Here is a 17,117-nt window from a genome sequence, read left to right on the forward strand (position 1 = left end):
TTTCCTAAGGCACCACTTGAATTGCTCCATTTTATTTGCGATTAATTGTAAGCGTAACATTATGGAACGTGAAAGATGTTTTTGTCCAAATAAAGGCCTCCCCTCTAAGGGGTGCGCCTGCATGGATGATGAGACGACGAGGCGTTCATAACCGCAGCATGTTGAGTCTACGCGAGTTCACTCCTAGACATTGACGTGATCCTCATGCCAATTCAGCGCTACAGTACGTGTTGCCATGCCGCTTATGTGTTGCGCTACATTCTCCCCATGAAGCACCTTGAACCCAGCTAACCCCTCACCATCGTTGCATTGCCAATACCGTTTAATGCCCCCTGCCCCAACACCCCCCACAATGCATCTTTTATTGTGGGAGGGGGAAACACAAGCCCAAGGTCCACTTGTTGTCATTTAATACACTTTATGGATCTTCCTCAGTTGTCATGGTGACACCTTTAGTGTCAGGCAATTCATGCATCGCACTTTTTATAAGCTCTCTCCGTCGAGGCCTCTATCGCCGTGACGACTGAGCCGGTGGCGAAAAACCACACGGCGATGTGGCTTCGCGGCGTATTGATCACGCGGCGGATGCCGACCTGCTCGTCGAGTCTCGTCGACCCGCTTGATTGCCGCCTCTCGTTAATTAAAAATAGACACTTGGTGTATTTTTAGAGTCGTTGAAAGCTGCTTGTGCTCGTCAAGTGTGATTGCTATGTGATGCGGATTTACTGCACGCAGTACGCGAATAATACTCCTAGCAGCAATATACCATGCACCCTCGTGACTATTTCAACACTTTACTGCAAGATGTGTGCTTTACGTCTATATAACAATCACATGTGTTTTCCACAAAAAAGTTCATTTTGGTGGCACTGCAGCATGACATGCACTATTTTTTACTATTTTTTAACACGTACAGTATTACAATAGGAAGTGTGATGTACGACCATATAATCATGAATTCCCCCTCCCCCCAAAAAAGCTCAATTTTGGTGGCACTGCAGCATGACATACACTTTTGGGGCTATTTTTTTTAAACATATATTACAGTAGGATGTGTGTTGTATGACAATCTATTGATGAATCCCACTTATTTTCTGCAACAACAAAAAAAGTCAATTTTTGTGGCACCACAGCATGACATGCACTATTGTGACACATTTTTTTATCCAAATATTGCAGTAGAATGCGTGTCGTATGATGATCTATTAATGAATCCCACCTATTTTCCACAAAAAAAAGAGTACATTTTTGTGGTACTGCAGCATGACATGCACTTTCGTAGCTATTGTGGCACATACTGCAGGATCTGTGTTACATGGTAATATAATGCTGAATCACAATTGTTTCAAACAGCAGCAACAACAAAACGAGTTACTGCAGCATGACATGCACTGTCGTGACTATTCCAACGCGGTTGATTTTAAATGCCCAATCGTCAAGTTCCGAGCACGTCATGCACTTCTGTGACTATTCCAACACGATAGAGCCTAAAACGGCCTTTCATCTACTTCCCATTGTGACCAGCTTAGCCTTCCGGGTCCAGAGTCATCCCAAACGACAGTTTTTCTAATGTTTACGATATTTTTAGAAGCTTTTGAGACGATGAAACGCTTCTCCAACTCTCTGCTGACAAAGGCGGTGAGTCACGATCACACCTGCCCGAAAAAGCAGGCGCGAATCGACACATCGACTACACGCTTGTAGAGCTAAAAAGTTGACCTTGCTTGCAACAATGCCAATCCGTTAAACCCACCTTTTGTCTTATTTAGACTGAACATGAGATATATCCATCCATATTATCTTTTGGGTTTTATTTTCTGGCTGCTTTCTAAGAAAGGTCAGCTAATTCAGGTGTTGAATAGAGACTGAGGCCAACATCGATTGGCCGAGCTCCATCCTGCTTCAATAAATCGGGCAGATGCAAAGTAATCTCCCAGGATGCAGCCGCAAAAGCTTCTGATTTTACATATCAAATGAAGTTATGTGGCAATAAAGATCTGAGGAATTTATGAACTCTCTTGTTTCCCCGTGCAGCCGATTTGTCCTTTGTGTGACTTTGGCTGCCAGGATTCTTCGTTTCACAGCGCGGACGGCAGCAACGACCCCAAATCTAAATTCTTTGCTAATGAGCTCAACAAAACTCAGCAGGGAGTTGCCGATCAAACCGGCCTCTGTTGTAATATCAGTTGTCATATTAGAGAGTTGGGGGGTTATTAAAAAAAAAACTGCATAATTGAAGATAATAGTATCACATTGTATTTGTAAAGGAATTGGACTCAATCGGATCATATTGCAACTTTCAATTCAATTTCAATTCATTTCCCCAAAAATTATTTCATTCTTTAAAAGAAAAAGAAATGAAAGGGGGCAGAAAGAAGAAAAACTTGTAATATTTGCCCCTAATCACACACACACACACAAAAAGGTCAGCACAAAATAAATGACAGCAAACAATCAAGTTGCTTTCAGAGTAACAATTAAACAAAATCATCCAATAGAATGACCTTGTGCTTATTATATTTTTTTCAGTAATTGTGCTTTTATACACTTTTTTTAAAATACAAATGGACTGAGATGATTTAGTTTTATAATCCAGATTGTTCCACAAACTGACACCTTGAGTTGAAATAAATTTGTTCTTTTTGTTTTGTTCTGTATTTAGGTTTAGAAAAAATATCTGTTCCTCTTCATTTGTACTCACTTTCCCTTCTTTTTTTTTAAAATTTGATTTGCATATTAATTGGTAAGATTTCATGATGGGCTTTATACATTATTTTAAGGCAGTTAAACGCCATCAATTCATTAGATTTTAAAGTTTTAAGTTGTATGAATATTGGATTAGTGTGGTCTCTGTATCTACAACTGAAAACGACATGAATAGCACGTTTCTGGAAAAGAAAAATGGGTTCAGTGTAGCTTTTGGCTGTGCACCCCCACACTTCAATGCAATAGGTCAGGTATGGACTGTATTTGACTGATTCACATCGTAATTGTACTGAATTGCTTCACATTACAAATGCTAAAGTCAATGTAAAATCTTATTGACATGCTAACAGAAAATTAGCATCGGGTTATTGGAGTTATATTCCTTCAAATAACAATTATTCAAACACAAACGGCTCTAATAGGTACAAACCGGTAATGTAAAGACGTGTATTCCTCCTAATCTATCTCACCAAAAAAAAAAGCTATACTAACTCATTTGCTGCCATTGACGGCTATAGACGTCAAAAATTCATTTGAACTATTTCTATTTAACATTTTTTTCCATTTTTGTTAACAAAAGTATGAAAACCTAGATTAATTTTTTGGGTATATTTAGAACAGATGTAAAATTTGTGATTAATTGTGAGTTAACTAGTAAAGTCATGCGATTAATTACGATTACAAATTTGAATTGCCTGATGCCCCTAATTTTTAATAATCTTTTCTTTAAAAAATAATTACAAATTAGGGGCGTCAGGCGATTAATTTTTTTAATGGTAATTAATCGCATGACTTCACTCACGATTAATCCCAATTTTTATAGCTGTTTTAATACAATAAAAAAAATGATAGGTTTTCAAACTCTTGCTAAACGAAGTGGGAATAATAAAAATAGTTTTTTTTGTTGTTGTTGTTTTTACGTCTACAGTGGAAGTGAATGGGTTAATAAAGTTGATTGCAACTTTCTTCTTCTACTTTTTTTTTTAAACATTAATACAAGTGTGTACTTCATGCATGCATGACGCCACACTGCCCCTAAGAGGAAAAGATGTGTATAGCACAAACTGCAGTTTTATTGTTTTTTTTAATTTTATTGTTTAAATATATTATTCTTTAACTTTATTAATAATTTATTTTGTGGTTCTTTCAAGTTAAGTTGAGTTTTGGTTGTTTAATAAATACTAAGTTTTGCATTTGTGGCCGGGTCTGGTTCCTCTATGCTGTAATTTGTATGCCTTGTTATTAAGGCACCTAGGAACTGCCTTGAAATTATGTGGGGGGGAGTAAAATATGTCACCTTCAAAGAAAGAAAAAAAAAAGTAACTTAAAACAATGCCAATTATTTCAGATGCATTCCCCTCACACCCTGATTGTGAATCATGATGAGGGGGGTGAAAATAGGACGGACTGGTAACGCATGTAATTCTTAATCAGTATGCAAATATGTGAATCATTTTCCCCGTTGTGGTGGGAAGGAAGCACTTGTGTGAAGTAGGGACCCTTCTTTCTGTTTGGCCTCTCCACACAAGCCCCCCTGAGGTCAATGCCAGATTGCTGTGTCAAGTGTGTGCGTCTGGCTGTTGAGCCAATTCCAAAACAACTCTTTTGCCTACCGGCTGAAATCATCCTTTTTGGTAATAAGCAAAACAAACAACACATAAAAAAAAAACATTTACCAGAATTTGTCATCCCTCTCTAATGAGAAGGAAGTAATGGGATGCCGCTGCAAAGCATGCGAGAAAATTGCTCATTGGAGCCTGGCACTGACAAGCAAATTAACACTCTGCCACTTGTTACTTCAGACCGCATGGTGCCCACTAAAGTGTGTCCAGTATTTTTTATTTACTTCTCAGAAAGAGGGAGACACGTTATATCTAAGGGGAGACTGAGGGCAATGGCCTGGAAGCACAAAAGCACACAATCAGGATATTAAAGCTCCGCCAGACATAAAAATAAAAATTAATTCTCCTGTTTTTATTTCTCAGCATTTTTTTTTAAACACATTTTATCCCAGAGGAGACTGAGCACCATTACCTTAAAAATGACAAAATTGTATGCTGTCTCCTGTATTTACTTCTCGGGAATAGGGTGATACATTTTATCCGAAGGGAGACTGAGGTTTCTGACCTGGAAGTGCATCAGCACATGATCAGGCCCTTAAGAGTCCACCAGACATGAACATTTCTCCTTTTTATTGATTCAACATTATTGTAAATATGTTTTATCCGATAGGAGACTGAGGGCCCTTAACTGGCCAGAGTTCACCAAATATAGTTAAAAATTTAATAAAAGTTTAAAATGAAATTATCTGGTCCTTAAAAGTTGCACTTTTTTAAAACATATTTTATCCAACAGGAGACTGAGGGCCCTGATCTGTAATAATAACATAATAAGGCCCCTAAGGGTCTGCCAGTCATTAACTTTTTTCCTTTTTTTACTTTGCTGCATTCTTGGAAATATACTTTATCCAAGAGAAGAAGACTGAGGGCCCTGACCTGGCACAGTTCCATGATTAGCTTTTGAGATATAGAATAAATATATATATATATATATTTTTTTATTTTTTTCCTCAAGGCCTTTTTTGAGGTGGAAGAATCTGATCTGTTTGTTTCTATGATAATGTAAAACACGTGTCCTCCTCTTCCAACTTCTTGAAATGTTTTTCATACTTTCTTCACCTTGCAATTACCGCCAGCGCAGCAATGCAGAAAGCTCGCAAACTGACCAATGAATTCTAAGTCTTTTTATAACGCATCCGGCATGGCTTTCATCCACCACCACCCCAGTCGCCACTTTAGATGACTAATATGTCTGTTTTCTCAGGGAAGCGTTTAACCTGCAAAACTCTTACTTGTACCTATTAAATGATGCACTTCATCTCAGCCTGCTGTGCCTTTCTTACCTCTTTCGTTTGATTATGGCTCTGAATGAATGAATGATCAAGTAGGTGGGGTGGTTGAGTTCACAAAAAGGAGTAGAAAGTCAAACCAAAGCATGTCATTGACCTTCGCTAAGTGCAAAAAAAAAAAAGCATAGTAGTCAAAGCGAGTTTTTTGAAGCGGTATTCTGAAAATAAAAAGTAAATAAAACACACAACTTATTTCCATTATACTGTTCGCGTGCACTCCAAACTAAGACAACAACAAGTAAACAAGTACATGACTTTTGAGACTTTCCTTTGTGAGCAAGATGACGCCAAAAAACACAATGTTCATGATTGTACAAAACAAGCCAAGCGATTTTGACAAAACTTTGCAAAACCCATTCAATTGCGAATCTCTTACATTTTTGTTACATTTTGAATCATGGCGGGAAAATTATCAAAATGGAAGCAAGGTTTGATTTTTGCTTGTGTATGGTAATGACATTTTTTTTCCCCTTCCTTCCAGCCACGCTGGGAACGCTGGACTTCAGCTTGCTGTACGACCAGGAGAACAATGCTCTGCACTGCACCATTAACAAAGCCAAGGTCATCATTTTTTTCCATCTAATATGTAATGTGCTACCATCCTTTTGCCTAATTGAATTTTAAAAAAGATGTCAGATCTGTCCATGCTATTCTCATAATCATTCACACAGGCGTAATTTTATAAAAATAAAAATAAAGTCTGCCATTTTGTTTTGAAGCGGCCATTTTAGGGTCATTTTTGCCATTCTCAGGTCGGGAGGGCCCCCTGCGGTTTTAGGAAAATTCCGCCCCGAAGCTTGTTGCATTTCGCAAAATGAAATTTGGTACAGTGGTCATATCTATCTCAAGTGAACCCGTAAAAAAAAAGTCTCAAAAACCCATGGGGAGTCTGCCATTTTGCATGGAAGCAGCCATTTCAAGGTCATTTTGGCCATTGCTAGGTTGCTAATCCTGTTGTTCTTGAAAAATATAAATCAACCTTCGAGGCCTGTTTCAATAGCAGACCCACAAAAAGTCTCAAGAAGCCATGCCCTAAAAATTGTAGGAAGTCTGCCACTTTGGTTTGAAGAAATGTTGTGTGTCATACTGTGTTGGGTGAGTAATTAAAATATTATGGACCACAAACCAAAATCAAACCTTTATTTCGTCTCCTTCAAGGTCAAACCATAAACAAAAAAGTCATATTTGTTTTGATCCTTGTGCTCCAAACATAATTCAAACAGCATAAAAAGTCCAAATGTAAGATGTTAGCAATTTCTTTGGTCCTACAAAGTTTTGTCAAAATTGGTTGGGTAGCGTGAATACTATTTGAATTTGTTGGCAACAAAAACAGGTGGCCTCCATTCTACCAGCCATTCTCGTAACCCAGGGGTGTCAAACTCATATTAGCTCAGGGGCCGATTACCGTATCGGTAAACTAATGGTATATAACAATTGCCATCAATTATATGCAGATTTTCACTATTTGTGGGTTAGCTCTAAATTATGGAACTCAAACTGTAATTGTATTGTTCTCAAAAAACAAATTGCAAATTGACGTGTTAAATCGTCCTGTTTTGCGTTTATATTGTTCCCAGAATGCATTGTGTGGCGCAGTTGATGAAGTTATAAGGACGTTAATCCTTGTCATATGTATTTGTGTTACCAGTAATTGAATTTGTGTCGTATTTAACACGTTTATGTTGGTCTATGATTTTTTATTTTTTAAACAAATCGTAACTTTACGTTGTTTGTAAAATAATGACATCCAGGACGATTCCGTGTACAAGTTGCATTGCTCATCTGAGGACTGCTTGTGAAATTACGAATGTATGTATTGATTGTGGCCGGCTGATTAATTGGTCTGATTGTTTTTTTTACTTTTCAAAATTGTCTCGCGGGCCGGATTAAACCCCTTTGCGGGCCTGATCTTGCCCGCGGGCCGTATGTTTACATGCGTGTCGTAACCTCTCACACAGCATAATTTTTGGTACGGCACTAAATTTGAAAGATCAATTGGCCATTAAAAATGTTGATTTCGCGGCAGTGACAGACTTCTGACATTTTCCCTTTACTGATGCATAAACAGCAGCGAGCGAGAGGGGGAATCGAAGCCAAATTTGCATAACGCAACTGACATGCTTTCAATATGTTGCCCGCGTCAATATTAATACGACACCGCGTGAATATTTTTTCCACCCTACGCGTTGCCACGGAATAGCGCCTTAACACGTCCTGCGGCGGGAACAACGTCTGTGTCTCGTTTCATGTGTCGATGGGTACGGATTATTTCTTTTTTTTTCTGGGTACGGATTATTTCTTTTTTTCTTTTTTTTTCTGGGTACGGATTATTTCTAAAAACTGATTACTGCAAACAGTTTTAGAAACATTAGCAATGGATTAACTGTTGAAAAGGAAATGATCATACAACGAGCATACATCCAGATGACAGAATTTGTGTCTTTGTTTCACAATGTAGTGTTTTCCATCTGCCAGCAATGCAAAATCTGAGTTTGCTAACAATTAGACAAAATCTAGCTCACCTTTGAAGGACCCCTAAAAATGGCCAAAATAGGGACTGATTTACAGTATTTGGCCTTTATTGGCTTCACGTTGAATGCCAACAGAGGGAAGGACCTGCAATCGTGACACACTATTAATAGAGAAGACCTTTATTTCTTAATTCACTGGCTTCCCCCATTTGATTCCATAGTAACCCCGGTTTAATCGGATTCACTTTGAGGCGTGAAACTGCTGTCTTTGCTGTAGAGTACGGCATAAATCTCACCTGACATGATTAAGAGCACCGTCTGGAAGCGAGTCTGTTTTATCAAATAAAATAAAATAAAACACCAGCACAACCTTGCAGATGCCCGATACCATCTTTGGACAGAAGAAATATACAACATTTCTTCAAAACTTTTTCATGAGCGTAACTTATGGAAAAGTTCCTAAAATAGTGGCCATCCCTATGATAGAAGCCGTACCCCATTTTATTGTTGGTTGTGTCACTTGAAAATGAAGGTCTAATTCCATGGACGCCTCTTTTCCACCACTGGTATGCTACAATTTTTCCTCAGTGCTGCTCGGGGGCCACATCGGATTTCCTAGCCAGAAAATATAAAAATACTTCAATGGACAAAATACGTGCATAAAATGTGCTCTTAATATATTTCATTTTTCATACTACAGTTCTCAATGTATGTATAAAATATCAACCATCCTAACCCAACAACAAAGGATTTTCAAATTTATATTATTATTATTTTTTTATTTAAAAAGGTTTTTTCTTTCCCAGTGCAAAAGGCTCTTTTGCATAAAAATGAGGAGCATTCAAGGCACAAAACTGCTGAGCAGCAAACCAACATTAAGTGCAAGAACGCATTTTGTGCACGTTCTGACAAAAATCAACTCACTCAAAATTTTATTGGTATTGGGGTACTATTTTTGTGCTGGGTTATTAAAAATAGTAGGGCCACTCATACTGCAGTATCGGGCATTATAAGACATGGCAGGTAACCTCAACTAAAACATGTCTGCCATCTAGTGGTGAATGGTGACATTGCAACTTAAAGCTACAGTCGACGTACGTTCGCAGTTCGGCACCTGCAAATTCACATATTCGCTGATTTTTTTTCACCCCACCTTTTTTTTCAATATTTGTTAATATGTGTTTTTTTAAAAACTTTTTTACTATTTACACCCAGCTTTATGTGGAATACTTAAAATGAATGTTTATCAAAGTTTTTTTTTTTGAGGAGGATGGGGTTTAAAAAAAAAAAAACATTTTTGCCAATCCCTGATGGTACTGTACAATGATACGACAATAAGTACAGTTCAAATATGTGTTTGGGAAGTGTTTTAATAGTGCAGGAGTTGAATCAATACTTTTACTCTGAGTCTTTTTTTCCACAAGAGTCTGGACTTTACTTGAGTACAACACCTCAGTCCAAAGGCAGTTAGTTGGCTTCCATTTCTGTGGCCATATCGCTTTCTCCTGTGTGTCATTACAGGCTTTAGCCTTGGTGGTGCCAAGTGGGCAGAAGGGCCCGATGATTTATTACATCCATTTTCCTGTGGCTTTGTTTTTTTGGCCACAGTCTTGATAACTTGAGGAAACCGTCAAACAAGGACACCGGCCAGACTTAATAGCATGTCTCAATTGATGTGACTGATGTTGACTTTTTCTGTAAGTCAGGCCATTCTGTCAGTGGGCTAGCGTAACAATTAGCACGTCTTTTACATGCTAATGCGTCAGAGGCACAAAATGTTACCTCCGCAGCTCGCCTTGATTAAAGCAATTACCACCCCTGCCTTCTCCGCCGCCTTTTCATTCTCAGACAAATGAGGTTATTTCCACTCACCCGTCTGCCTTTGTGTGTGCAAAGGAGCAAAAGTGTCTCATACCTTGGTGACACACACACCACCCCCGCTGGGCTCCCTTGCTCTGTTCTTGTTGCGCTAATTAAATCAGGGCCAAATCGAGGTGGTTTGTTTGGTCAGGCAGCTTTTCCAGGAAGTAGAAAACAAGGGTGCTTTAATCGAAGTTTGTTTGTGGAGTTGAAGTATCTGAGTCTGCCTACAAGCAATGACAAAAATTGAAATGTTTCACAATTTGCTTTCTGACTTGTAACCGAGCGTCACATTTGGGTGAAACTTGAACTTGAATGTGAGTGTAAAATGCTCGTTTTCAACCAAGATAGCAGACTTCCAATTTATTTTTCGGGTTAGGATTAGAGCATGTTAAGACTTTTTTTGTGGGTGAACTGATAGATAATCCTGCCAATTGTTATGTTCTTAACTCATTCACTCCCAGCCATTTTCACTGAAGCAACACCCTTCACTCCCGGCTGTTTTACTGGATTTTGACTGATTTTGCAAGGCCCGCAGTCTATTGAGTTCCATTGCTATAAAAACATGGAACCTGCGAAAAGAAAGATTAGAGTCTCTTCTTTCATCAGGAAAAAAAAAGGAAATTTCTATCTATTATCGTTTGGAAGCTATTAGCATTAGAATATAGCTAAGTTTCATTGTTATTCACAGATCTGTCTTTTGAACTGTTGGTAAATGAGCTTTTTTCAACATGGCCCTGGTTGATCTCTTTTTGCTCTGTTACCACCTGCTGGTCATTTTTGTAATAACTACCATTTCTTTAACCGTTCTCTGCAGTTCAGAGACTGCATCAAAGCCTTCTGTATGCTCTAACATACAAAAAAAACACACACATAAAACGTATAAATACGTCTTTTGGACACGTTTTTGGGGAGGAAATTAGTTAAGTGAGACAGGGCTCAGGGGAAAAAAAATTAAAAAACCTCCAGGAGGTGCTACCAACGTGGCAGTGGCCAAAACGCAAATGTTTCACAATTTGTTGTTTCTCATCCGTCTTGTATAAGTGGTTCAGATTTGGTAGAAGTCAAAATCTCTTGGCCAAGTTTGAAGGGTACCCAGAAATGGCCAAAATAAGCATAAAATGTCCCCTTTAAACCAAAATGGCTAACTTCCTGTGTCTACCAAATCTCATCCTCCTAAAGGTCACTAGCTTTGGGGGCTGAATTTTATTAGCGTTTTGTGTTTAATGGCCAAAATCGCCCTAAAATGAAACTTCCTGTGTATTTTCAGGCTTGGCTTCTTGAGACGTTTTTGTGGTTCTACCCATAGCAGACATGCCTCCCAAATTCCATGCTCCGAAAAGAAACTGACTTTGGGGATGAAATGTCTGCTTTAAACCAACATGGCTGACTTCCTGTCTTTTGGGGAATGCCTTCTTGAGACTTTTTTTGTGGGTCAACTCATGGCAGACACGCCTTCCAAATTCCATGCTCCTAAAATAAACTGACTTTAGGAATTAACTAGTGACTGGGTCGTGTTTTTTATGATCAGCAAATGTCTGCTATAAACCAAAATGGCTGACTTTCTGTGTCTTTTGGGGAATGGCTTCATGAGATTTTTTTGTGGGTCTACTCATGGCAGATATGCCTACCAAATTCCATGCCCTTAAGGGAAACTGGCTCCAGGAGTAACACGTTCCTGGGCCTTGCTGGTGTGTTTGCACTGATGAACCTGCCAAGTGAGTCAGACGCTGTGTCAGCATTGAATAGAAGGTCCGAGACCTGTTAATTCCTTGCCGCCTACGCTACAACCTACCTTGACACGCCAGCTGCCGTCTTTTCTTTGGGCCCTTCCTCCTGTGGTTTGCTCTTTTGTTTTCCCTGCACACCCACGTTCACTCTAGCTCAAGAACACAAAACACTGCGGGTTTTTTGTTTGTTTGTTTGTTTGTACCAAACATGTACAATGATCCCTGAGCATTAGCTATCAAGCTAAAGGACTTTGCTTTCTGAGTGTTGGAAATTTTTAGAATCTTGGGACTGTGAGTTGGTCCACTCTTGCACTGATGAGTCCAATAATGGACTGGATATGAAAATATAAACTAACCCTTCATTTTGACTAAAAAATGACAAAAATGGAGTTAGCCAACTCTAGTTCTCAGTGGCTCAATTGTGAACATGTGATTGGTTATTTTTTGAAGTTGGCGAAATTGGGTTTACAATTGTACCCTCAAATCCCCTGAAAAGCGGAGTTGTGTTTTAAATCTGTTGTTAGGCGAAGATTGCAGATGGCAGATGTGATTGGTTATTAAGTGCGATCGTTTGTAAGGCGAATGATTTCGTAGGCGGCGCAAAGCTTTTTGGTTTGCGGTACACAGCAACACTTGTGTTTGTCTTTTGATAAAACACTCGACCTTGTGACGACCAATAGGAATGAAGAACATTGTGGTGTGACAAACGAGCTATGCCGTGTAACCGCAGCAACCGCTGCCTGAAAAGTCTGCCAGTTGCCATCTTTCATGGTGAAATACAAACGGGGTCTAATGTAGGAAAACAGTAGGAAATAGGCTTGGATAAAAATAAATAAATAAATAACACCTCTTTATTTGTGATTCATATGTTTTTGTATTTTTGTTTTAGCACTAAAAACATTATGGTTTGCTCTAATGTAAAGTAGTCAGTGCACATCACACACTCATTCATGTCTTAACTGCCGCCAACAAAAGTGAGTGCACACCTAAGTGAAAATGTCCTAATTGTGCCCGATTATCCATTTTCCTGTATAAATGTGATGAAGTCGTTCATTTAATCTCCACACATCTACCTGTCAAGCATATTCAAAGGGGCGAGTAATTTTCCTTTATTTCAGTGATATTATTCAGTGGTTAACATGAAATATGTGCGCTAAGCTAATTATGCTAACGCCTTTACAATTAATCAAAGTTTTTCAGGGTGACAGTTTGACTATCAAAACCTCAAACTTGACATAAATTGCTTTGTTGAAAAAAGTCCTGTGTTGAACTTTGGAGGTTTCACCGCACTTTCTGTCTCATATCATGTGCAATCATTTTAATTTATGACACCATTACTTTTCTGTTTTTCAATCTCATGACTCTTTTGTCCTTTCTTCCCCAACTCACTCTTCTTTTTTGCATGCTTTCATGTCTGTGTATTGCGTTCCACACACACACACAGCTTCCTGTGCCCAGATACAAGAAGGTAAGCCTGCAAGATAAGCTCCAACCCTTGACTCAATCGTTTCGTCTTATCTCCACAAGCATCCACAACCACCAGCGGACCCTGATTGACATCCCACCCGCAACCCCCGCCCCGGCCCCTCAGACTTCCCTCATTGTGATTCCACACCTTAACGTACTCAACCTGAACCTGCTCACTGGTCACTCCCAGTCTTCTCAGCTCAACACTCTTGGTGTCTTTTGGGTCAATTTGACCCGCCCGCTTCCACCCCCACCCCCAAATTCACCTCCTTTTATGTTGCGGGTCAAAATGGCGCATTTAAAATGCTCAAAAAATATTTGTCGAATGTACAAGTGTTTTTTTTAGGAGGACACTTTACACTCATTCCCATTATATTAAAAAAAAGAATGTTGTAAATTCTAAATATGCAGCGGGTCACACTGACCCATTCACATTTCTGGTGTATCAAAAAAAAAAAAACATTAGAAAACATGGAATAGAACTTCAAGCCTGGTTCCAAATTGCAAGAGATCTGATACTGTCGTTGGAATTTTGCTAATCAGCTTATTTACTGTCTATGAGAACAACCGCAGAACAAATAATGGAACTTTCCATAATAAATGAGGGTTCCAATTTGTAAACATTTATTGAGAAACATTTTTTTTCAGATTTTATCTATTGGGATTCTTGTTATGGCGACATTCAAAAAACAGGAAGTGGAACTTAGTGCCACACAGGACATACCGGTAGTTCTAAATTGTAAACATTTAGAGAGAGCCATTTCTTGTTAGAATTTTGCTATTGAATTTATTAAAATAAATAAAGTGTAAACTGAAAATGTAACTAAAAAACATACAAACAATCACTTCAAAATCTGCGATACAGTGCACAGGCGCGAATGCTAAATCTCAATAGGCACGCAGGCTGCATCTGGCCTCCGTTCTCTGATACTACCTCGCCTCAGCCTTTGTTTCCCTGCAAAAATAAATGAGTCTTCATCAACCCGGGCCGTCCCCGTGCGACCCCCTGAGCCGTAACTCCTCTCCTCCCTCATCGGCGGCGTCATCAACGCTGACACTCGCCGGTGATGAGTTGGACCCATCTGCCCGGCCCGCCACATTACCCGCCTCCATCACCCGCCGCCATCACTCGGCCCTCGCGTCAAGCATCCAAGACCCCAGGTGCTTCCCCGCAGCAGAATCACCCCCTAGCTATGGGTGAAATCCACTTAGCAGTAATACTTTGTTGCAATATTTGTAGCTGTAATGGAAATAAATAATGCTTGTAAAATTGGACACACCACAAAGAAGAGTGTTTGTTAACAGCCCTGCCAAATTTGACTGATTAAAAAAAAATCAGCAATTGGATCAAATTGGCTTCAAAATCATGAAAAACAAGGCACTCTAAATCAGCAGACTATCCGAAGGGAAGGTGCATTTTTTTTGGTGTCGGCAAAGCTAGCTAGCTAGCTAACTGCATGTCGCAATGTGCAACATAACAGATGACGCGAACAAAGTCACATTCTACCGATTGCACTAATAATCTTTGTTATCATAAATTCATTTTGGACATTTATTTTGGTAGTCAGTTTTCAATGTTAGCAAAGCTTTGCGAACATGTGGAAAGTCAAGCTAATCCTAGATAGCTCATGTTTTTGTTTTTTTTAAATTGACAGTATACAATTGACAGTAAAAATTCAGTTTTACTCATACGTAAAAGGGAAGTCGACCCCCCCAAAAAATGTTATTAAAAATAATACGTTCTTTGCAGCGCCACTAACCATTCTGGTTAATATTGCATGAGTGGAATATGAGTTAAGCAGCAAAATCCAGCAGTTTTATTTTCAATATCAGAAGGCGGCCATTTTGCCACTTGCTGTCGAGTGAAAATGACATCACAGTTGCTCATGTCTCAGGTAGCAACCAAATACTGCTCAACTTCAGAAAACAGGCGAGCTGTGATTGGTCGTTGCCTGAGCCCTGAGCAACATTGATGTCATCTCCACTCGGCAGCAAGTGGCAAAATGGCCGCCCCCTCGGATGGATAAAAACAGCTGGATTTTGCTTCATAACTCATATTCCACAAATGTAATATTAATCAGAATGTTATGTTTAGACTAGTGAGGTCACATATAACATATTATTGTCAAGAAATGTTTATGGTTGACTTCCCCTTTAAGGACTTTTCATAGTCTTTCTCTTTATTTTACATTCACTTAAGAACAAAAGTTGATTCATCAGTATCTTTATTTCTACTCAAGTACAGTGTGAGTACATTAGCCACCTCTGATAGTCCTGTCGCAGTGCTCCCGTTTTTATCCGTGATTGATGCCTTGTCCTCCCTGGCGTCACCAGCCCGGTCAGATATGATAATGAAGACTTATGCGGCGCTGATGAGGAGGCTGTTAACGGCGTGGGAAATCAAAGTGTGTGTGCGCGCAAAACAAACACACGAGAACACACCCAGTTTGGGCAAGATGAATCACAAATGACTGCTGCGGTTCTCGGGAGAGGGTAGACCTCCGCCAAGGTTGAATAGCTTTGACATGGATCACGCACCTCCTGTGTATCCTTAAATTAAGACTTTCACCCCCCAAAAATTGACAAATTTAACTCATATCTCAAAGCACTGCTGTATATGGAATCTTATGGCCCACCCAGTATTTTTTCCTCCAAAACTACCATTGGAAAAACTCTTAACTCATTCACCCCCAGACATTTTCACTGAAGCAACCCCCTTCGCTCCTACCAAAAGAAAGATTTGAGTCTCTTAAAAAGTATATTTCTATCTGTTTTCGTTTTGCAGCAATTAGAATTAGAATATAGCTAACTTTCGTCATTATTCACAAATCTGTTGAAAACACTGGGGAAAATAGCCCTTTTTGCAACATGGCCCTGGTTGATCTCTTATACTCTGTTGCCACCTGCTGGCCGTTTTTGTAATAACTACCATTGCTTCAAGCATTCTCTTCAGTTCAGAGGCTGCATCAAAGCCTTCTGTATGCTCTAGCATAAAAAAAACATTTAAAAACATATAAATATGTCTTTGGGAGCATAGTGATATTTAACATAGAACATGTTTCTGGGAGCAAACGTGGCGCGTAGACCTCCACCAAGGACAAGACAAACTTATTTGGACATTCAGCATCAAAACGAAAATATTATTTACTGTATAGCCCCCTCCCCTGTTCTCTCATTGAAATCCAAGTTGCTAACTTTCTACCAACTTACTATTGTTGATCAATTCAAAGTGCCGGACTCCCAAGAAATGTGTTGGGAAATAAAAGCGACTTATTAGCTATAAGCGTCAGCAGATGTTTCTTCTTCTTGCTGGCAGCCGTTGGCGACATTGTGATGCATGTCGCCCATCTGCCTTTCCGCCACGGTCATCCGTCTCTAATGAATCGCTAATTACGATCAATGGAGTGTCCAAAAGTGTACGCTGATGCAGCTGTCTCTTTCACACAGGGGCTCAACGTATTCGCACTCTATACTTAAGCAAGAGTCAATGACTGTGGTAAAAGTAGATGTAGTGGTTTAACTCATTGACTCAAAGCTACTTAACACAGAAAGTATTTGTACTTAGTTACTTCCCAGCACTATCATTCAACGGCGGCATAATGAAACCTGTGTTTGGGACATACATATATACGGGGATGATGATTCACCCGGGAACGAGAGGAAATAAGGCAGGGGACGAGACACAGGAGGGTCACGGCTGGCGAGGAGATTGGGCTTGTAAATTGACTCTCGCATCCAGGCCGCTCGCCGTTTGTCATTCTGCGCGACACGACAGGAATGGAAGAAATTTCAAATAAGCTTTTATTTATTTACTTCTCGTGGTCACATTAAATAAGATGCCAGTCAAGTTTGGCATTAAAACCCTTAAGAAGATATCAGTAACAGTGAGTGAATGCACGGGATTATTTATTATTTTATGTATTCTGTTCCTTGAATACGACAAAAATGGCAAAATTACACACAAACACACACACA

The 17,117-nt window shown here is 39.4% G+C and overlaps 1 protein-coding gene across 2 annotated transcripts in view; it reads left to right on the forward strand.

Moving 5' to 3' along the window:
* The window catches only part of doc2b (double C2-like domains, beta), a 67,828-nt gene that overhangs the window by 24,602 nt on the left and 26,109 nt on the right, over nucleotides 1-17,117 (forward strand). Inside the window, exons 2-3 of one of the 2 annotated variants that reach the window (XM_077547366.1) lie at nucleotides 6,096-6,175; nucleotides 13,120-13,143. In XM_077547366.1, the coding sequence (XP_077403492.1) occupies nucleotides 6,096-6,175; nucleotides 13,120-13,143 (104 nt within the window). The remainder of the gene's footprint in view (nucleotides 1-6,095; nucleotides 6,176-13,119; nucleotides 13,144-17,117) is intronic. The other variant, XM_077547367.1, reaches the window with a different exon arrangement.

Source organism: Vanacampus margaritifer, chromosome 16, assembly GCF_051991255.1.
Source record: "Vanacampus margaritifer isolate UIUO_Vmar chromosome 16, RoL_Vmar_1.0, whole genome shotgun sequence".
Classification (NCBI taxonomy): domain Eukaryota; kingdom Metazoa; phylum Chordata; class Actinopteri; order Syngnathiformes; family Syngnathidae; genus Vanacampus; species Vanacampus margaritifer.